The 22,445-nt window shown below is 39.3% G+C and overlaps 1 protein-coding gene across 1 annotated transcript; it reads left to right on the forward strand.

Moving 5' to 3' along the window:
• Positions 1-2,542: 2,542 nt before the first annotated feature.
• Positions 2,543-22,216, forward strand: Esd (esterase D). Its single transcript, XM_048422199.3, has 9 exons — positions 2,543-2,591; positions 4,425-4,500; positions 9,335-9,423; positions 10,881-10,979; positions 11,732-11,856; positions 16,015-16,134; positions 17,396-17,494; positions 18,198-18,365; positions 21,986-22,216. Exons 2-9 carry the CDS (start codon positions 4,433-4,435, stop codon positions 22,064-22,066), a joined length of 849 nt encoding a protein of 282 aa, XP_048278156.3. The 5' UTR covers positions 2,543-2,591; positions 4,425-4,432; the 3' UTR covers positions 22,067-22,216.
• Positions 22,217-22,445: the final 229 nt, after the last annotated feature.

Consider the following 22,445-nt stretch of genomic DNA (forward strand, 5'->3'; position numbering starts at 1 on the left):
GGTCAGTACTGTTGAGTTTGTGCCCGCCCCCAAGCAGCCGAAAATGTCGACTCATTGTGAAGCTGCAAGAGTTGTATTCATTGTCAAAGTTCCTTGACCAAACCCTAATCCTTGTGGCGAACGGATGCAGTCATTGGTTGCTTAACAACTAGGCTAAATCCTGAGAATGTTTTAAGTTCTTAAGAGGGTTCATTTGTGGGTGAGCATCCCAGAATGAGTTTAGGCAAGCCTTTGACTATAGAATATGGTCTGCAATTCTAACGCAGTGGTAAGGACTTGTGTATCTCCACAGAAAGGTGCAGAAGGACCCAGCAATTCTGGCAGTAATGCTCTCCACAGAAAGGTGCAGAAGGACCCAGCAATTCTGGCAGTAATGCTTACAAATTGAACATAAAAAGGCAGATTTAGATTTTTTTTTTTAAAACCCAGAAACTACAGTTGAAATTTAGGGAATGTGAGTTAGGAGAAAAGTATGCTAATATGCTAAAAGATCAAGGAATGGGGGGAGGTGATAGAGTTTTTGACAAAAAGAGACTTTGGTGGTTGTTACTATTGAGTTTGTACCACACACACACACACACACACACACAAAGCAGCAGAAAGTGCCTACTCATTGTGAAGCAGCGAAAGTGTGTGTTCATTGTCAAAGATTTTCGACCAAACCCTAAGCCTTTATGGCAAATAGTCATACATTGCTTTGCAACTAGGCTAGGTCCTGAGAAATGTGTTCATTCTTGTGCGAGCATCCCAGAATAAGTTTAGGCAAGCCTAGATGCCACTTGGGCTGTGGACATGTACAATGTATAGACTATGGTAGGCAATTCTAACACAGTGGTAACTAATTGTGTATCTACACATAAAGAAGATGAAGTAAAATGTGGTATAAATGATAAAATAAAATAGGATGCCAGGAAAAGCATGCTTACTGCAAATGGAGCTTACAAGTCAGAAGTAGCCCTGGTATGCATCAGAGAATGAATGTAACTGACCCTGAATGCTTAGGATGTCTATAGATTTCATGAACGAGCTGCACCAGATTTACTTTAAAACATCTTACTGCTAATAAATCACCCTTAGCATACTTTAACTTTTTCTTTTATAAACTTTGTAGTTTTTAGAACTATTTAACATTATGCAATTGTGAAAAATATGTTACAGTCTTATTTTATCAGCTTTTTTTCTGTTTTTAAGTTTTACAAACTTTTTATAAAAACGGAGACCTGTTCCCGTAATAGGCAGTGCTGATTGCACAGGATCAGTCCCGTCAGTATTCCTGTCTCGTTCCTCCACATCCATCCCACTGGGAGATCCTTAGGGCAGTACGCAGAAGGCGCAGTCCTCTCCCACAGTAGCAATGCCTTCTCCCAGCATGCCTCATGTAATGCCTGCATGAGGCTTTTCTTTTAGGAGTTGGAGAGTGTGTCTTGCTTACTTTCCCTTTTAGTCCTAAATTCGATAAGTGACTGATGGCCATCATATTTCCTCTCTACTAATAAAAACCTTTTTGTAGTGATATTTCATTTGTATTTTAATAAATAAAGCTTGCCTAAAGATCAGAGAGTAAAACAGCCCCATTGGTCAGCCTTACAGACCAGGCAGTGGTGACACACACCTTTAATCCCAGTAGCTGCACTAGTTTGCCTTAGAAAACTGGGCGGTAGTGGTGCACGCCTTTAATCCCAGCCCTAGAGAGGAATATAAAATGGGAGGAGACAGCTCCCAGTCTCAGTTTCATTCTGAGATTCCTGGAAGCAGCACTGCCACTTCAGACTGAGGTAGAGGTAAGAGCCAGTCAGTGGCTGGCTGTTTTGCTTTTCTGACCTTCAGGTTGAACCTCAATTTCTGTCTCTGGGTTTTTATTAATTGTGGGGTACCTTTTAGTGTTTGTTCTCACGTTCTTAAAGATTTAAAGATTTCACTGAGCTTTGCAAATGGTTCTGCTAAATCTTTCACTGAATGTTGTCTCCCCTCTATAGCTAAGTGTGTGCTTGCGGTTTCAGCTCTTACTTACAGTACCATCATCATATATGTCATATGTTCTTGACTAAACTGTTTGGGTGGAAGTTCCCCTGGGAGTTGCCTCAGTCTAGACTCCCCCTCCGAGAAAGCCTTTCAAATGATGACCCCTAACCACAATGCTCAAGTCTACTCCCACTGGATATTTAAATAGCACCCTAGAGAACAAACGTGGTTTTCCGGTCTTCCTTCCCTGCTCCTCTCTGGGGGGCTGGAAAGCCATCCGGGAACATTGGAATTCATTAAACCTGAGCTTTTTCTAATTCGGTTTGATTGGGTCTGATTTGGGTTATTACATCAGCAGAGAAGCTTATCGGGTGCAGAAACTTTTCATAAATCCTCTCTGTGCTTACTGTGTCTATTAAGGAAGACTAAGGGGGATTGAAGTATTCATCCATCAACTGTATTTCCCAGGTCAACAATCACCTCCCTCAAAAGAGTTGGAAATATGTCAGTGTATATAACCTCTGGGTAGCCTGTGCTGTGGTGGAATATGTTCTGATTACAATCTGTTTCTTCTTTTTAGATCCACTGCCCTTTGGTGCAAACAGAAAGAACAAGTAGCAACTTAACAGGTAAATTTAGTGTCACTATTTGTGACTCAGTTAAAAATGATAACTTTATTGTAATGATAAAAATGATATGTGCACATATTATTCATAAAAAATAAATTTTATGGTTTAAAGCAGTTGTTAATTTTCACACAGAAAAGTTTTATTGAAAAATATAATTACCTAAATATAATCACTTCTTTACTTGATTTAAAATTGAATTAATAAAACAAATAAAAGGAAAAAATGTTAAGTTTTTCCTCTTTTTTTGACATTCTACCAATTTTTTTTTAAAAAAGGTTTTAACTATGTTTCTTCTGACCAAGTAAAAAATTCTATTTAGAATTCAGCTACAAAAAAAATAACAGAGGAAATAAAGTACTTGTGGTTTATTCAGATAGGCAAGTAACAGTTTCAAATGATACAAAAAAGTATCAAAAATGAAGTTCAAAAAGTTACTCATCAGTTCTACAAATCACAATAATTAGGTGCTTCTTAGGTACCAAATATGTATTCAATGTGCCATGTTTTAAGGAAGCAGATGTAGTTTCTGCTAAGCAAAGGAAACAAGACTTCATTGTAGAATCATTTAGCAAATAAATTTTATTCCCCAGTCTCGTATGTGTGTAAAATATATATACTGTCTGCCTCTGTAATGTTAATGTTTTAGGAACATGACTGAGAATAACTGAAATTTATATAGAATAATAACATGTTATGGAATAATTTGTCATTTAAGAGTTAATATTTTCTAAGTTAAAAACCAAGCTATCTATGAACAAAGGATACTTTCTCTATGTGTAACTACCCTAACCCTATAGGATTGGTTCATCTGAACTCTTTTAAAAAGAAAAAGAGAGAGAGACAGAGACAGAGAGAGAAGAAAACAGAAAGCTCCATGGTCCTCTAGGTGGCAGGGCCACAAAGCAGCTATGAGTAGCATCGCCGATGTTGCCCACCAAGTCAGATCACATTCCTCCAATGTACAACTAAGTGTCTGGATTAAAGACAGGGTGGACATTACTCTCATTTAGAATTGTGCAAAGACATTTCCAAATTTGTTTTTCAAACTGATATTGCACATCTAAGAGTAGCTTGGAATAGCAGCACCCAGTTACATCACTGAGAAGACCACCAGAGTGTAACACCTGTTTCTGGTGTCTGAAGATGCTGAGCATAAAACCCATCCCTTTTTATATTTTAAGTGGTGCTTCTAGGGGTGGGAGGAAATCTTTCTGTGAGGTGCACACCAGAATCAGTTGATTCTTTTCTGTGTCATAGGTATTTATGATAAAAAAATATTTTCCAGGTTTTTCCCATGCATTTTCTGTTGAAAGGTAATATATATGTTTAAATTTATCTTCATGTGATAACCAGATTCATTGAAGAGAAAAGGAATTAATTGCCATGCTTCAAAATTTCCTGACAAGCTCTTCCTTTAGTTCACAGCTAAGAGTTTATGTTTGCTTGTTAATTTATTTGAGAGGAGAAATATTGCTCAAAGATAGCTTGTCACTTTCTTGCAAAAACTCCTAAGTTGAGTAATGGACGCACATATAAAGATGCCTCAGCATGTAAAAGAAAATGCCTGTGATGCTGGAAGTGCTCAGTAGTTTTCTAAATTAATATAACTTAAGATCTGTCTTGAAAGAATGTCAGACAGTTCACGACAGTAACGACAACAAACCTCACGGATGACATACCAAAGTACTGACATTTTCTAGAAACGAGTGTGGCTAGCACACCTGTGAGTGTGAAAACAGTTGTGTTTAGATAATGGATCCGAGAGCAGTTCTGTGTCAAGGTTTTTAGGGGAGAAATGCCTTTCGAATGAATGGGATTCATCCTCACCCACAGGAGGAAGAATGGCACTGAGGCAGATTTCCAGCAACAGGTGCTTCGGGGGGCTCCAGAAGGTCTTTGAACATGACAGGTAAGCGCTTAAGATGCAATTGTAGAGACCTTTCATTCAGTTCTATTATGTATTTTGTTATCATTTTAAATAAAACTTCCACTTATAAACCTGCCTGCTGTGCCCCACGCCCACTGTGTATCTGAGAACTTCACCACATTTAGTTGTTTCTGGCCTGGGCACTATGAGAAGGAGAGCCTGCAGACGGTCTTCAAGTTGTGGCTTAATGGTCTTCTAAAATTTTCTGGAACTTTATCTGTGTTGCAGTTAAAAATTCAGAGAACATCTTCCTTGTGGATCTCCTAATATAGCAAAGAAACCTAGACTTGATTAAGTTGGCAGCTTAAACAGACATATTTGCTTTGCTTCTACCACTGTCTGAAATCTGACTATTGTGTCTTAGGTAAATGCATTAAACATACACACATACACATGGAGACAAAGAATCAGAGGGCAGGAGCTAAACAATATTTCAGATGCATAAATGCAGATAGTCACATGCCATATAACTTAGCAAAGGTTTAGTCCTTTATCATCATAGTGGGGAGCATGGCAGGAGGCAGGCATGGTGCTGGAGAAGTAGTTAAGAGCTATATCCTAATCTGTAGGCAGAGAGAGAGAGAGAGAGAGAGAGAGAGAGAGAGAGAGACTGGGAGGTGGGCAGGCAGGGACTTTTGAAACCTGAAAGCCCACCCCCAGTGAAACACTCTCTGCACAATGGCACACCACTTAATCCTTTCAAATAGTGCCACTGCCTTGTGACTAAGCATTAAAACATATAGGTCAGTGGGGGGCATTCTTATTCAAACTACCACACCCCAGAACTCATGTGGTAGAAGGAGAGAACTGTAGTGAGGGGCTGCGGGCAGGCCTGCTTTTCGCCTCACCCGGCTCCCACATGGCTAGCTTAGTCCCAGAAATATCAACACACAAATTGTATTCATTTAAGCACTGCCTGGCCCATTATCTCTTAGAGAGTTAGTTACTGACTAACTCTCATATCTTGATATTAACCCATTTCTATTAATCTGTATCACACCACGAGGTGCGGCTTACCGGGAAAGATTCAGCATGTCTGACCTGGTGGCTGGCTCCATGGCGTCTGCCTCATAGCCCTCTTCCCAGCATTCTGTTCTGTTTTCTCCGCCTACCTAATTTTCTGTCCTATCAAATGGGCCAAGGCAGTCTCTTTATTGACCAATGAAAATAACACAATAGACAGATAACCCTCCTCCATCATTTCCCCTTTTTCTGTTTAAACAAAAAAGAAAGGCTTTCATTTTAACATAGTAAAATTGCATATAACAAAACAGTTATCAAGCAAGAATTACAGTCACAATATTTATAACTATATCTTTATCATAATAATGGAAAACTATAACTATGACTATCCATTCTTCAACTCCATCAAAGACTCCAGAAGGATATATTACCTAAGTAAACAAGAAGTAAGCAACTTCCAAAACTCTAGAAATGACAGAGACATCTCACTGCCTGGACAGTCACCCAAAGTTCCTCTGTATCGTTGGGGCACCCATCTTCGGCCTTCAGGCCCATAATATCCAGAGACATTTCCATGAAGCAGGAAATTTCAAAGGCAATTCAGTCACTATCTGCTGTGTCCTGCAGAATGTCTCACAGACTCTTTCATGAATCAGGAACCCCGAAAGATCATCTCACCTTTAGGCAAGTTCAGCAGTCCTCTCTCTGTGGGTTCTCTGTGTCCAGTTTATATAACAGTCCAGGCAAGAGCAGTTTCTTGCCCAAATGGCTAACCAACTCCATAAGGAGCCTCTTCGATGCCCATCTTCCTCTTGAAGTAGATTGGTGCTGCCAGGAGCAGACGTGTCTCATTGTCATGAAAAGTCCTAAGTTATTAAAACATTAAATGCCATGTTCTGTAGTCTTTGAAAGATATGAATGTCTATCCGAAATATATCTATGCACTTCTAGAAAATCAGACTAACATTACTACAAGCTTGACTATTATCGATGATTATCCATTAACAACCTATATTTTTAATTATACATTGCATTTTTAAATGAACTACACAATCAAAATCAGAAATATATACACATATAACAAAATTGACCTTAAAATCCATAACAAAGCAAATTATTCATATCTATATCATATCCCCCTTTAAATGTAAAAGAACATTTATAAGCAATATTTGGGAATATGGACGTAGTTATTTCTCTCCAAACTTCTTCCTGCTGTATAGGGGCGCTGTTAATCAGGTCTTTCATGGTATAACCTGTCTGCCAGGTTCATCTCAGTTGGCAGTTGAGTGAAGTAATTTCTTGAGGGTGTTCACAGCAACCTTTCAGGAGGACGTGGTCTATCATACCATATTGGGATAGAAGCAATCCACAGGGTCTCATCCTCTGTAAAAACAAAAGAAGGACCTCCTTTCCAAAGCATCATATTCTTAGACCCAAATTCTGAAGTCAAGGTATTTTCAAAATATCTATCTTGGGTTAGTTCAGCAGCATTTATAAACAAAAGTCTTTTAGCAGCTGTTGCTCCTTCCTCAGCATTCAAACAATTCAAAGAGAGCATAATAGCATACAGTATTAAGATTCTCTGTGTATTTTCCATCTTTATGCAGCTTTATTTTAACCTCTATTTCTTTTATTTTTTCTTTTAACTTTTGGCTTTTTGAGACAGGTTCTCTGTATATATCTTTGTCCTGGAATAACTCTGTAGACCAGGCTGTCCTTGAACTCACAGAGATCCACTTGTCTCTGCCTCGCAAGTGTTGGACTCAAAGGTATATGTTACCACACCTTGAATTTACAGAGATCTGTCTGTCTCTGCCTCCCGGGCACTGGATTAAAGGTGTGTACTACCACACCTTGAGGTCACAGAGGTCAGTCTACCTCTGCCTCCCTTGTGTTGGGATTAAAGGTGTATACCACCATACCCAACTACTCTCTTTCTTCCTTTTTTACCCTAAGAACTTTAACCTTTAGCCTACATATATTTTTAACTCATAGTAAATCATTTAGAGGTTTTCCTTTCTCTTTGACTCTTTTTTTTACTGTATATCTCTTTTTCTGACCACATGAGTCTAAAACCGTGGCTTTGATGGCTAGACCCAGTTCATTTCTTAGCTTTCCAGACTCATGGTTAGAGGTATCAGCCAGAGCTGTGTTCACTGCCACAACTCTATGGCGTTTCAAGGTCCTTGCCAGCAAGCAAGCTGCAGCATTCTGCTCACAGACCACACTCAGTCGGACTGCCTGCCTGAAAGAGTCAGAGTTTGCCCTGGCAGGACGGCCCAGAAAACCGGCATTTTAGAGCAGCACAGCTTTTTTCCTGCTATGGCTGAAAACCGAAAAGCGTGCGTTCAGCTTTTCATCAACGTTTAAGTGTTTCGTGGCAGGACCTCTTAAAAGAGCCACAAAGTTTTGCAGCTAAAGCTGAGTCAGGAAGCCTCTCTTAGATGAAAGCCTTGCTTGCCCCTAGCAAGCAAAGTAGACCCGAGAAATTGCTGCTACCAACAAAACATGCTTTACTCTATTCTTTCCCAAACTTTCTCAGGCTTTCTGTGGATTCAGTTATCCACGTCTGGGCGCCATCTGTAGTGAGGGGCTGCGGGCAGGCCTGCTTTTCGCCTCACCCGGCTCCCACATGGCTAGCTTAGTCCCAGAAATATCAACACACAAATTGTATTCATTTAAGCACTGCCTGGCCCATTATCTCTTAGAGAGTTAGTTACTGACTAACTCTCATATCTTGATATTAACCCATTTCTATTAATCTGTATCACACCACGAGGTGCGGCTTACCGGGAAAGATTCAGCATGTCTGACCTGGTGGCTGGCTCCATGGCGTCTGCCTCATAGCCCTCTTCCCAGCATTCTGTTCTGTTTTCTCCGCCTACCTAATTTTCTGTCCTATCAAATGGGCCAAGGCAGTCTCTTTATTGACCAATGAAAATAACACAATAGACAGATAACCCTCCTCCATCAGAGAACTGACTCCCACAAGCTATCCTGACCACTACACAGGTACCATGGTGTGTCTACCCACATGATGTATACTAACTTACCATGAGGGATAATTCTAGAATTCTTCAACTGCATGGTTTAAATTGTCAGACTGAAAAGGCTATCCAGTACAGAACACCACAATGCTATGATATATCAGAGCACTGGGAGCAAAGAAAATTTCTAAACGTTTAGAGGAGAAAATGGATTGAGATTTTATTTTAGGATACTGGTTAATTCATGAGCCATATCCGAATCAACGAGACCGTGGTGGTGCCTTAAATTCTGATGGATGAACGTATACCTGGCCACACATCGTGTAGGTGGAGAGAATGAAGGCAGTTTCCACATATTTTCTAGCTGGGCGGCATGCTTCCAGTGAGGGACTAGAGAGAACCGAAGACTAGCAGTCAGGAAGCAAAGTTATCTAGTGTCAGTCAGAGTAACTCTGATAGGATACTAGTGATCACAGAGGAAGACAAGGATGTGGTACATTTAGTGTCCAGAAGCAAATGCAGAACTGAAGAGCCATGGTTTTAGAATTCATTTCTTATAGAAGTTGTTTTGTTATGTCATATCTCATTCGAAATAAAGACTTTTTCATAGAAATGCTACATTGGGAATTACATTTAAGTTTTTGAAATTTATTCAACCTCAGAGCATAGGCTCAGTATACTAAGCTGGCTCCATTCTTTCTTAAAGGAGTACGGTATATTTCTTTAATGTTGGTACTTTAAATGTTAAATCACATTTTAAAAATTCTTTACTGTATATTCTTCCTTTTTTAAAATTGTTAACGTAGTTTCTGTCTTGATTAATGAAGAACATTAATACTTCTCTGTGGTTGTTAAAATTGCAGTGTTGAGCTGAAATGTAAAATGAGACTTGCTGTCTACCTGCCTCCACAGGCAGAGAGTGCAAAGTGTCCTGCACTCTACTGGCTGTCTGGTAAGTACTTTTCTTTGGAATTTCATAAAAGTATTTTGTCTTGCTTTTTGATTGTGACCTACTTATCTATTTCTTGAATCATTTATAAAAATCTTTGGGTGGGGCTGGAAAGATGGCTCAGTGGCTTAGAGCATGTGGTTTTGTGTTTAAAATTCACATCAGGCAGCTAGCACCTTCTATAACTAGAGATACAGAGGATCTAACGCCCTCTGCTGGATTCTTACAGGTACTTGCACTTACACATGCACACACATACACACATAAATAAAAAGTAATAAAATAAATGATTTTAAATTTTGTCCTACTCCATTTTATAGCTTTATCTTGAGAATAATTTCAGACTTAAGAGAATTACACTTTTAGTTCCTCTTCAATTAGACCAAGTCACTTAGCTGAGAACATAAAGTTCAGTACTCAGTGATAAGGGTTTGGGAAACTTATATGTAATTTGTACCTTCCAAGCATTTCTGGAGTTTCCAAAGACTCTAGTGGTCAAACAGAACACTACTAAATGGAACTGGAACACAAGGATGCATGCATTAGAAAGCAGACAAGAAACTTTCTAGATGGGCTGAATGCTGAACTCTGGTCTAGAGCAAAATATTAGGTCTCATGAGTATAGTAGTATATTATTTGTGTTTTAATAAATAAAGCTTGCCTGAAGATTAGAAGGCAAAGCAGCCATACTAGTCAGCCATACAAGCTAGGCATGATGGCACACACCTTTAATCCCAGGAGTAAGAATCTCTATGAGTTCAAGGCCACCCTGGACTGCACAAGATTGAGTCTTTCTAAAAGAGAAATGGAGCTCACACAATGGTGATCCCAGCATTTGGGATCCCTCACCTTTAATCCCAGCACTAGGATTGCTGAGCACTATTGACAAGAGCAATATGGGTGGAGAGAGGAATATAAAGGGGAAGAGACAGGAACTCACTGGAATGTGGAGTCTGAGGTTGGTGAACATTGCAGGATCGCCCCTTTGTTCATCTGAGCCTTGGTGGAGGTGATCTCTCTAGTGGCTGGCTGCTTTGTTTTCCTGATCTTCAGGTTGAACCCCAATGTGTGTCTCTGGGTTTTTGTTATCCATGCTACACAAGAGCATTCAATTACTTTTAATGTTACTTGTAACTTTGTGTCTTATTAACTTAATACTGTTTATGAGTAGGCTTAGTCTCTGTTCTCTCGTGAGCTAATAACTATAAATGTTTTACAGTTAATTTGTAGCATATGCATTTCAGTAAGCTTCATTTTTGCTACTATTCAGATATTTAGCAGTGACCTTTGGAAAAGTGCTGCCGTGTTGGGTTCAGCTCAAGCATCATTGCTAGTTTACTTGGTCACTCTCATATCAGTCTTCAGTACCTAATAACCTAGCTGATTAACTGTATAGTACAATATTAAAGCGTGTAGGATATTCACAGTGTAACTTGACATACAACCTTTTTCATCTTCAGGTTTAACTTGCACAGAACAAAATTTCATAACAAAGTCTGGCTTTCAGCAAGCTGCCTCAGAACACGGCCTTGTCGTCATTGCTCCAGATACCAGTCCCCGTAAGTGTCCTGCTCAAAATGTCTTACAGACATCTAAGTCTTAGTCTAAGTTGTAAGTAGAATAATGCCCATTATATAATTCCTCCTAGGTTTTTGCTGTCATTATCCTTTGATCATTCAAGCAACGTCATGACTCTAAAATACCATACTGGGAGTAGATTGGGGAAACAGGATGAAATAATTCCAGAGAACATTAGGGGACAGATATCAGCTCAAGATAGTGTTTCACCATTGACATCTGTCTCCTCATAGTGGTGAAGAGAATTACAGAAGTGTCAGTAGTCCAGGAGGGTTGGCAGGGAAAGCATCACGACACAGTCCTGAAAAATAAAGAGCACACGAGCTTCTTGTAACAGAATAAAGATACGTGTTTTCAGAATGTGTAGGAAGATGTTGAAGTTAGGGTAGCTTGCCTTGCCTTCTGAACTCTCATTTGGAAATCTTCCCTCTCACCTCATTGGCCAGAACAAGTGCCATGTACCACTCAAGGGAAAAGGACCCAGAAAGCTGAATCCCATAATGTATCTCAAAAAGTAGAGGAGAGTTCACATTGTGTGTGGATACACATCTTCAGAGAACAGTGTGTGGTGGGGGTCGTTATCTTACTAAGTAGCCTAGGCTGACAGGTTGGGCGATGAATGAGTACCCTGCCTCAGCCTCCCAAGTGCTGAGATTATAGGTAGGTGCCACTGTACATTACTGAGCATGGGGAGCAACGGTACAGTGGTAAAAGAACACCCTTCCCCTGCTAGGTGGCTGCAACATTAAAGGAGAAGATGACAGCTGGGACTTCGGCACTGGTGCGGGCTTCTACGTGAATGCCACTGAAGACCCCTGGAAAACAAACTACAGAATGTACTCTTACGTGACCGAGGAGGTAATTCAGCTGTCCTGTAATTATTGACTGATGACCGCTGGGAGTCTGGTTTTCGTTATGGAGCCTTCCAAACCTGAGAAGTCATAGCAATGACCCTCGAAAACCAATCTTAAGTTAGGAAAAATTCCAAGGTCTGCTAATATTATAGCTATAGGATTTTAAATGATTTTTATAATTAAATGTAGTTCTGTGCACACTTTGGAGGTTATCTGAGAAAATAACACATGAAACAGACCTCCATGTTCTGGAGCCAGGTCAGTTAGGTATCTTACGTAGTGAGCAAGGGCTTGATTAGAAAGGGCAAGCATACCTTCTTTTAATAATATTGATTGCAGTGTGTGTATTTTTCTGGATTTTATCACATATATCATAACTCAGAAACAGTTGAAATCTTTGTCATGTATACTTTGTGGTGAGTTGTTTGTTGTTTTTTGGTGCTGAGGTCAAACTCAGGATCTCATGCATACTAGGCAAGAACTTCACCACTGAGGCACCCCAAGCACCCAGGCACCCATAATTTTTAACCCCGAGATAGCAATTATGCTTTGCTATATTTTGAACTTAAAATTTTTACTTATTTTTTATATATTGATTTTGTTGATGCGTTTTTTTTCCTGTTAGCATTTGTTCATTGTACATTATCCTAGGTTCCAACGTTTTCATACAAGCAATACCCCCACATAACCCCTTAACTTCTCTGCTCCCTTCCTGTTACTTATTCCTCTATCAGACATGCCAGCCTGCAGCACATGGCCACATGCATCCTAGGATAGCTACAAATACAGCCCAACAACACAGCAAACTTACTGAAAGTATGTGTGCATCTGGTTTTTCTTCGTTGTGCCATTCTTAAGTGTGAGCTTTGTAGATGACAACATGGTGTTGCATTTGGACATCCTGCTTTCTTCTTTCACGTTATATCACATAAGTGATTTTATGTATCTAGGATCCACAATTATGTATTTAGGATCCACAAATGAAAGAAAACAGAATTTATCTAAATTTGCTTAACATGTTAATCTCCAGTTATATCCCTTTTCTTGCAAATTACATAATTTTATTCTTCATGGCTGAATACAGTTCCATATATATGAACCACATTTTTGTTACTCATTCTTCTATTGATGGACACCTAGTTTGATTCAATAATTTAGGTATTGTACAGTAAACATTGATGTGCAAATGTCTCAGTGATATATTGACTAATGTGTGGGTCCTAGGATTCAGGCTCAAAATTGTCAGATTGTCAGACTTAGAGGCAAGTAAGTATCCTCTCACTAGCTCTGAGCACTTTTTAATTGAAAAGTGTGTATCAGTTCCTGTCATTTTCTTGTTCTTTGTTTATCCACTATTATACCATAGCTTATTCTTTACTGTAGCCTCATGAATGTGTTTATTTTTCTTCAGTGTATAGTAGATCATCAATTCTCTAAACTGTTTATTATGGAAGTTTTTTTCTGTAATTATGAAGAGATAGTTTGGCTGGGTATGGTAATCTGAGTTGAGTATTATTTCCTTGTATACAATGTGTTACCCCATGCTCTTCCAAGTTTCAGGGTTCTGTTGAGAAATCTGATGTGTTATGGTGGGTTAGTGTGACTTGGTGTTTCTTATTGCTGCTTTCACTGCTTTCTGATCTCTGTACTCAATTTCAGTGATGATGTGAATGGGGAGGTTCTTTTCTGATCTTGTCTGTTGACATTCTAAATGTCTTCTGGATGAATCTGGAAGACCATTTCATCCCTAGACTTAGAAAATTTTATGTTTTGGTTTTATTGATTATATTATTTATGTCTGAGGTTCTTCCTATTGTCCCATGAGTCATAAGTTTAACTTTTTATTTGTATCCCAGAGATCTTGTTTGTTGTTTTTAATCAATGTCCAAATGTTCATATTCATTTATTTCATCTTCTGTCCCTAATATTCTGTCTTAAATAAGCTTTATCCATTCTGCAGGTGAGGCTTTCTACTTGTTAATTTATTTAATCAAGAGCTTTTCATTTTAAAATTTCAACTAGATTTTATTTCAGTAGCTTTCCTTCTTTTGAATCCTTCTTTAATATCCTGTATTGATTTCCTTCTTTACTTTTTTTACTTATATTCTTTAATTCATTTAGTTTACTGTATTCTCTTGATTTTGTTAAACATTCTTACAGTTGTCCTTTTGAATTTGTCTGATATTGTATCTAAATCACTCTGACGGAATCCACTACTGTGGAATTGCTTGGGGGTTTTTGTCTGGTTTTGGTTTTCAGGTGTCATACTGCCTTGATTATATGTATCTCATATTTCTGCCCATTGGAACTTGTGTACCTGTGGTTACTTCATAGGTTAGATTATATACACCATAGGTTGGATTGTATATTTCATGGGAAGAATTTGCAAGGTTTACCTAGGCAGTGCTGTGTTTGAGGATTGAGGTGTTTCTTTTTCACAGTAGACTGAGATGTAGTTCTTGGCTAACCCCTCAGATCACATGTTCAAGAGCACCAGGCATAATTCTCAAGAATGTTCACTACAGAAGTAACTACACATGCTAGACAGGTCCACTGTGCTAATATAGTTAGTTGGTCACCTATTTAACTTTAGTATCTTAGTCATAAAGGAACAAAGGTAGTATGTGGTTTACTATAGCTAAGACTGCAAAAAAAATAGGCCGAGGATTCGTATTTGAGCAGAGGAGGGAAAAGTAGAAGGAATGGGGAGCCTTGGAATATTGCTAAGATCCCACAGGGATTAAAGATTGTTAAAGCTACAGGATGTGATAGTTAAAAAGTAAAGAGAGGGAACGAGGTAGGAATGATGATGCATCTGTGGACGGTGCAGAGGGAAAATTCAGTAGAATAAAATGGGTGCAGAAGTTAATGGAACACAGGACAATCTTAAAACTACTTGAGCCATAGAAAACATAAATTTAGGAAATGTGCAAGAGAGAAGATATTTAAGATGTAAAATAAAGTCAGGTAGTCTTTTTGAATGTAGCACGGGTCAGTAACTTTTTCTTGGTAGGGTGGGTTTTGCATTCCTTCCCTTCCTGTTCTGTCTCACATGACTTTACTGCAGTGGTGCAGGAGGTGCAATTTGTATATCCAGTTCAAACCTATAAAGCTAGATCGGCGAGTTTTCAGTGTGCTGAGTTTCTTCACCCTATAGCAGTAGTTCTCAGCCTTCCCAATGGTGCGGCCCTTAATACAGTCCCTCCCTCATGCTGTGCTGACCCCAACCATACAGTTCTTTCATTGCTGCTTCAGAACTATAGTTTGCTACTGTACTTATCTGTGTTTTTCAACAGAGGTCTTAGGCGATCTCTGTGAAAGGGTCCTTTGAACCCCCCTCAGGGAATGGCATCCTACAGGTGGAGAACCCCTGCAAGCTAGCAGCCCTCTGCAGGGAATGTTGCTTTGAGGGTGTTAGCCACTCAGTGTTCCGCATAGGCTAGAGGTCACACTTCCTGACTGTTGCCCTTTTCTTGGAAGCATTTGTCTTAAGGCTCTGGCTGCCTTTGGCTGTGGTCCTTCCAGTCTCCATGCACTTTCAGACTATGTTATTAGGAAATTTCATCCTATTTGCGTTAGCTGGATTTTATAAGTATTTTTCAGTATTTGTCTAATTTGAATGATTTCATAATTTTCCATGTACTTTAGACTTTTTCTTAATGTAAGACATACTGTGTATTGAAAACACTTTCACCATAACAAATATCTTCCTGCCTAGCTTTTCGCCATGAAGTACTCGTTCTTTATAACATTAGCAGCGTCAGCTGCCAAGCCTGAAGATTGAGTTCTACAGCTAGATAGAAGCTACCTGAAGGAGAAAGCTGGGCTGTCACAGGTTGTCCTGCAGACTCCATAAGGGGCATGGTACACACATGCGTGGGGACACACACTAAATAAGTGAATACGAGGGCGGGGGTCAGAATGTTTTGAATGTTCTTCTGTATCATATTCTTAACTTTATCCATTGATTTATAAAACATCTGGGTGCATATTTTTCAGTGACATATTAGTAACCGTTGTCCACCTGAGGGTTTTTCTTATAATCCGCACCAGTTCAAGCCACTGTGCTTTTGATCTGCACCAGATCATGCCGCTATATATAACTTTGGAAAAGTCTAATATTTCCTCTGAGATCTTAATCATATCATTAAATTCTTTCTAGCTTCCAAAACTCATAAATGCCAATTTCCCAGTGGACCCACAGAGGATGTCTATTTTTGGTCACTCCATGGGAGGCCACGGAGCTCTGATTTGTGCTTTGAAAAATCCTGGAAAATACAAAGTAAGATAACAGTAAGCTTCATTGATAGAACTCTTCTGGAGGTGAATGGGGATGTTCAAAGATGGAGATTTTGAAATGGCTTTAGAATCAGTCAGGGATAAAACGTTTCTTAGGTTGGGGTTTCAGGAGGTAGGCTGAAACGTGATCACATGTGATACATGCTATGCGATTATTGGCATAGGAATTCCATCAGAATGGTTCTCATTGGCCTGGTAGAAGTAGTAGAAAATACAGCTTATATTTTCATTGCTCTTTTTCAGACTATACTTTTAAACATATTTTTCCTCAGGATTTTTAGTCTTGATTACTGTTATTATGTGACACTATCTGTCTATCATTGCTTCAACTTGAGAAACATCTCTGTAATGCTGAATTTGATTGCCTACAATGGAGAACATTCATATTTTAGAATTTTATGTTTATGAATGTTCTGAATGATACTGAAATGCAACTTGGTTGAAACTTATGTCCCCCATGACCCAACCCCTACCTCACACCCCAAGGCTTTGTAGATTTTCTTTTCTATTAATGAGACACGATTGAAAAGCCACAGCTGAAATACTAAATTCAGCAACTGAAGTGAAGTGTGCTTAAAACAGGGTGTTGGCGTCTTGAGATTGGTTTCATCTGTTTCCTTCCTGTGGAAAGACTGCAGTCACTTCAGACAGTGCTGCTGAGATTGCAGTGTTACTCGTGGCAGCTTCCTAACCCAACACTAGAACATAAGGGTTCAGTTTTTCAATTATTATACAGTCAGTCAGCGAATTTATTGTTTTAGGTATAGAGTGAACTTAAATATTTTGTTAACATAATTTTTTTGTCTTTTAAAAACATGAGTAGTCGTGAATTGTATACATTGAGAACTCTAGCGCTGAGAGACGCACTGTTGCCCCACTGAGACTCGGCGTTGTGTGTGAAGGCAGTCCTCCTTGCTTCTGTGCTACACTTAAGAGAAATGCCTCATTAACGAGAGCTCCACTAAGGGAGACATCGGTGTTTATATCAGTACAGATCAGTTTTCAGTGAGAATGGGGAGTAGAAACTCTGAACACAAACTTTTGTTTGTACATAAACTGACTTCTAAGGCATGGTGTGCATTAAGCACTTCAGTTAGTGAGCTTTTGAAATAAATTTAAAAAAGCTGTAGTATGAAGAGGCCACAGTTGCAGGGATTTTGTGTTAAATCAGAGTTGCAAGTTGTATGCATTTATATTTGATTAGCAACATATAACTTATTCTTAAATTTCCCTTGTCTCTCAAGTCTGTGTCAGCATTTGCTCCAATTTGCAACCCAGTGCTCTGTCCTTGGGGCAAAAAAGTTTTTAATGGATATTTGGGACCAGATGAAAGTAAATGGAAGGTAGGTATGTTTAAGAAATACTCATTCTTAAATTTTTAGGTTTGTTATATATACATCTATATGTATATGTATATATACCATGTATTGTGTTTGTGTGTGTGTGTATATGTGTGTGTGTGTTACATAATCATATATGTTGACTATTGTATAGTTAACTCCTGCATGCTCATGGGTTCTACATCTGTAGATTAAACCAAAAGAAGCTGTCATTTTAGTCACATCTGTAGTTAACACAGTCAGACCTTTCCTCATTGTCTCTGTTCTCTGCTAACTCACCTTCACACTGTAGCAGGTACTAGGAGTAATCTATAAGTAATTTCAAGTACTAGGGAAGGTGTGTGGGTTATATGCAAACATTGCTATTTATATAAGTTATTGAAGCATTGCCGTGTTGACATCCTTGGATGGGTTCCACAGCCATTCCCCAGATGCCCGGGGACAGCTATGTAATAGTAACCTTGGTTTTTGGTTGTTCTGTATCATGGAAGTTTTCCTGAGGCTACTTTCTCTGATGGTGATTGCTTTCATATTACTAAGTTACCGTTACCTCTAAGTTAATTTTACAAAAATTGAAATTGGATGTGTGACTGATTTAGGCTAAAAGTTAAAATAATTTTGAGTTTAATTTTTATTCTAGTATAGTATATTTTGGAGAATACTGTTTTGGACACTTGTAAAATTTTAATATTTCTTCTATTTATAGGCATACGATGCGACCTGTCTCGTGAAGTCCTCTTCAGGTTCCCAGATTGACATATTAATTGATCAAGGAAAAGATGACGAGTTTCTTACAAGCGGGCAGTTGCTCCCTGATAACTTCCTAGCCGCCTGCACAGAAAAGAAAGTCCCCGTTGTTTATAGGCTACAGGAGGCAAGTATTGGGAAACCTTTGTTTGGTCTACATAGCAAAACTTTTAAAAAGCTGGATTATGTACAGCTTAGATTTTATTTTAGCTACTTGAGGACAGAAGAGGATGTTGGCCGCAGGAGTCTTAAGTTACATTAAGGCATCTGGAGTGAAAGGTGTGATACCTCAGGTCAAATTAAATAAGAAAGCTTTTGACAGTGGAAAATAATGCACTTTTGCTCGTTGTCAGGCTGTGGGAAACAAGAAGTTTAAGGCTTGAACAGATAGTCTCCCACAGACTCTCCACTGACACTCGAGAATGTGGCCCACCTCTCCCACAAGTGCTGCTGGGGATCCTGCTGCTGTGAGAGGGAGTGTGGTTGCCTCTGAAATTCTTCTGACTGTCCACTGGGTCACATTTTTGTGCTGCTCTGGTTTTAGAAATTTTACTTTTAGTTTTTAAAAATACGCATGAGGTTCAGAATATAATATAAACAAAACATTCATTTCAAGATGAAAAATGAACACTGAAAATCATATGATCATGTTTTATAAAAAACTTACTTGTTAAAGCTTAAAGGTGGCGTGTCTGACATGTCTACTAAAGTTAACTATGACGATAAATTCTCAGATAAGTCTAGATAAGTCTAGCCAGTGTGCAGTGTGGCTCACCACAGTTCGCACCATGCTTTCACCTGCAGTCCTCACACTATCCAGTGAGGTTGTTTCTGTGCACCTTCATCCTTTTACACATGTGTCAGCTTTAGAGCAGCATTGTAAAGTTCTTGTCTGAGGTCATAACTTGTGGTAGATCCAGGACTGTTACACAAGATCATAGCCCGTCCCTTTCTGGCTTTTCTAGGCAGTGTTCTGAAGAGCAGAGGGATGAATTAGAGCTAGCACAGGGGAGACTGGATGTAGCCTGCTACCTCTCTAGTTTTCACGGAGTTAGTAATTCCATGTTTGCCAGGGTGGTTTGATCATGTGGACCATATAAAAATGTGTGTGTGCGTACAAATTCATATTTATCTCCATTTATTAGGTTTGTGTGTGTATTTCATCCTTAAGTAATAGCATTTTTTTAGGATTATTTGAACATTTCCCATTACAGTTGGCACTTAGTTCAATAGCCAACCTGAGAAACACCAATTCCAGTTTGGTCGTAAGTTTGGCACCATGTTTAACCACATCAGCTGTAGCTGTGAGTGAGACACCAGTTCCTTTCCTGTCCAGATGACCTTAACTGCCTGGCATTAGCACGCTGAGTGCTTTGTCTGCTTCCCCGAGACTGGGAAGCTTCTGGTCCAGCAAAGTCTGAAATATCTGGAGTTTGTTAAAACAATAACCTAGAGTTAGAACATGGATGACATTGTTAGGGGAAAACATAAACCAGTGTATTAATTTCTAAAATGCCTAACTGTATCCCAAGCAATGAAGAAATGAGTTTAGCTCCCTTCGAAAGAGCCAAGACAGAATAGTAAATTCTTCCCAAAACAAAGGAACTTACTAAAATCACCAATTACAATCTTACAGCGAGGTACTATCTTTTCATTCATTTTCCTTCCTGCAAAGGCAGAAGGAGTAACTGCAGAGCCTGAGACAGATTTCGTTAGGTGTGCTGTAACTGGAGCAGTGAGTGGGCACTGCTGGGTGGTGGCCACAGGGAGGCCACTTGCAGACCTGCTCAGCTTCCTGACCTTAGATTTCTGCAGGTCTGAGAGGTGCTTTGTTGGTTAAGTCTTTTGGTTTGTTTGCTTTGATGTTATTTTTGCTATGGATTGTTTGTTATTTTTTAATTACTGGTTTATTCATTTAATAAGTATAACTATCTCTCTGTGAACAGGAGCTGGAAACAGGTTTATATAAAAAGAAAGACAAAAATGACTGTAGTAGGCAAATGTTCTCAGTTTATATTTATGCTTTGTCAGTTGCCAAAGAAGATTGCTTGAGAGGAAAGGACTAGTTCATGAGGATATTTATTTATTTCATATAGTTTTTAATCTGGGGCTTTGTGGCATCTAAGTTGAAAAACTGTGATATGCAGCAGAACTCTGGCAGTGTTCAGACACTCCAATTATGACAGTAGGACCTTAGATGCCCTGATTTTAGTTACTTAAGTTACAAAATGGGGAGAAAGTTCAGTGACCTAATGCTGAGGAAACATCCAGAAACAGCACCCCCTTCTTAGAAAAGAGAAAAGAGAAAGACTAGCCTTTCTGCCCAAGTCTTAGGGCTTTTTTGAAGATTCAGGAGCTGTTTTGACCTCTGCCCATCTCTGTTGCTCTGTGTAGAAGGTCTTTCATGGCTCTTCTTTATTCACTCCAAGTTCAACCTGAGCCTTTCTGATTGGATCTAGACAGTATGTAGGGAGGTGCTGCCTTTTTATGTAGAGATCTAGTGTGGTGGAGCACTGCTTCCCTTTTGAGAGTTGACTGAAGACAGAAAGAATGGGTTTACATACTTTCCTACTGAATGTTTTTCCATTTAGAATTTGGAGTGGAGGAGAAAGGTCCCCTCAAGTGCCGCTAAATATAGGGAATTACACAGCTGCTTGACAAGCCAAACTGACTAATTAGTCAAAGAATGTAGTGGAAGGAGCTCATTTAATAAGCCCAGTAACCAGAAACTGAACCCTACCCAGGATGGCACGCTTAGCTCCAGTTGTCTACCTTCAGCAGAACTCCAGTAGCTTAGCGTGTTCTCTTACTTCTTGTTGAGACTTTCAAAGCTCCTTCTTGGTTCCTCATGGCAGGCAGCAGGCATAACTCTAATTATTGAGTGGGAAATCAAGTAATTCTAGGGCACAGTCTTGGTCATGGTGACCTTCCTCTTGGATACTCTTCCACACTCGAAGACAGGTTACTCTTAAGTTACTGGGATGTGTCTGCATTGGAACTTAGTTCAGGATGGATCCAGAGTGACCTTCCAGACCTTTTGGCAAGAAAAGAGAACATGTACTGACTCAAGAAAATGTAGGCAGTCCCCTGTTCCTCCAGTGAAAGCTTGATGATATTTTGTTAGGGGTGTTTTTATCTCTTCCATGTTTAGAAACTTCACATTTCCCCATCAGACTGTTCAACCACGCAAGCACGCACACACACACACACACACACACATACACATATATACACACACACATATGAGTTCTTAGACTTCTGTCACTTTCAGTTTATTCCACCTTGCTTTTAAATTGCAGCTGAGGTGGTGCTGTTCCCCAGGCCATTGGTATTTTAATACTCTTAGAAGTTCTTCAGTCTTAATTTCTTTCAAAGCTACTTACCTTGTACTTAGAGGAGAGAAGGTTGCATTTCCTTTCCCTATAGCAGTGGTTTTTGTTGGAATAGATTCAGCTTGCCCCATTTGATGTAGAGTTTGATGAATTAATTCCTTTCTTCTCAAATAAAGATAGGACACGGGTAAGAGAATTTTTCTTCCTCTTTCCATGGGCGTACATGTGCCCATGTGTGCTTGTGCATGTAAAGGCCAAAGGTAAATATCAGGTGACATGCCTCAGATTCTGTCGCTTTTTGGAGCATGTACAAGCAAATTAAATGACAGGAGAGTTTGAATGACTCATTCATAAGAGAGACATTTATGTCGGGGTTTCTGAATGGTACAGAACAATGTCTTATTTTGTCTTCCAGGGTTATGATCATAGCTACTACTTCATTGCAACCTTCATCACCGACCACATCCGGCATCATGCAAAATACCTGAATGCATGAAAAGCTTCAGGTGGAAGAATCTCATTGGGATTATAAACCTTGGACTACATGGAATTGCTCAGTAAAAGATTTGGGGTTTCCTCTCAAAAGATCATCTTCCTGCAGTTGAATCACTTTTCTGAATAAAGATATCAAACTTTCTGATAGTTATTTTACACAGTTATTAATTCACATAGGAATTTAACGCTTGATAGTTTTTCTGAGTTCTTTGGAAATCCCTGTCAAATAGCCCCAAGTCTCAGACTGAATCCAGTTCTGTTGAAGTGATGTCAGGATTGAAAGGGAATTCCGCACAAATTTCTCACCCTCCAGACTCCAGGTCTCTGAGGCCACTGGCTCTTCTCACCGTGTCTTCAGGAATTTGATTTTTAAAAGGCAT

Source organism: Myodes glareolus, chromosome 12, assembly GCF_982192425.1.
Source record: "Myodes glareolus chromosome 12, mMyoGla1.1, whole genome shotgun sequence".
In the NCBI taxonomy this organism is placed as follows: Eukaryota; Metazoa; Chordata; class Mammalia; order Rodentia; family Cricetidae; genus Myodes; species Myodes glareolus.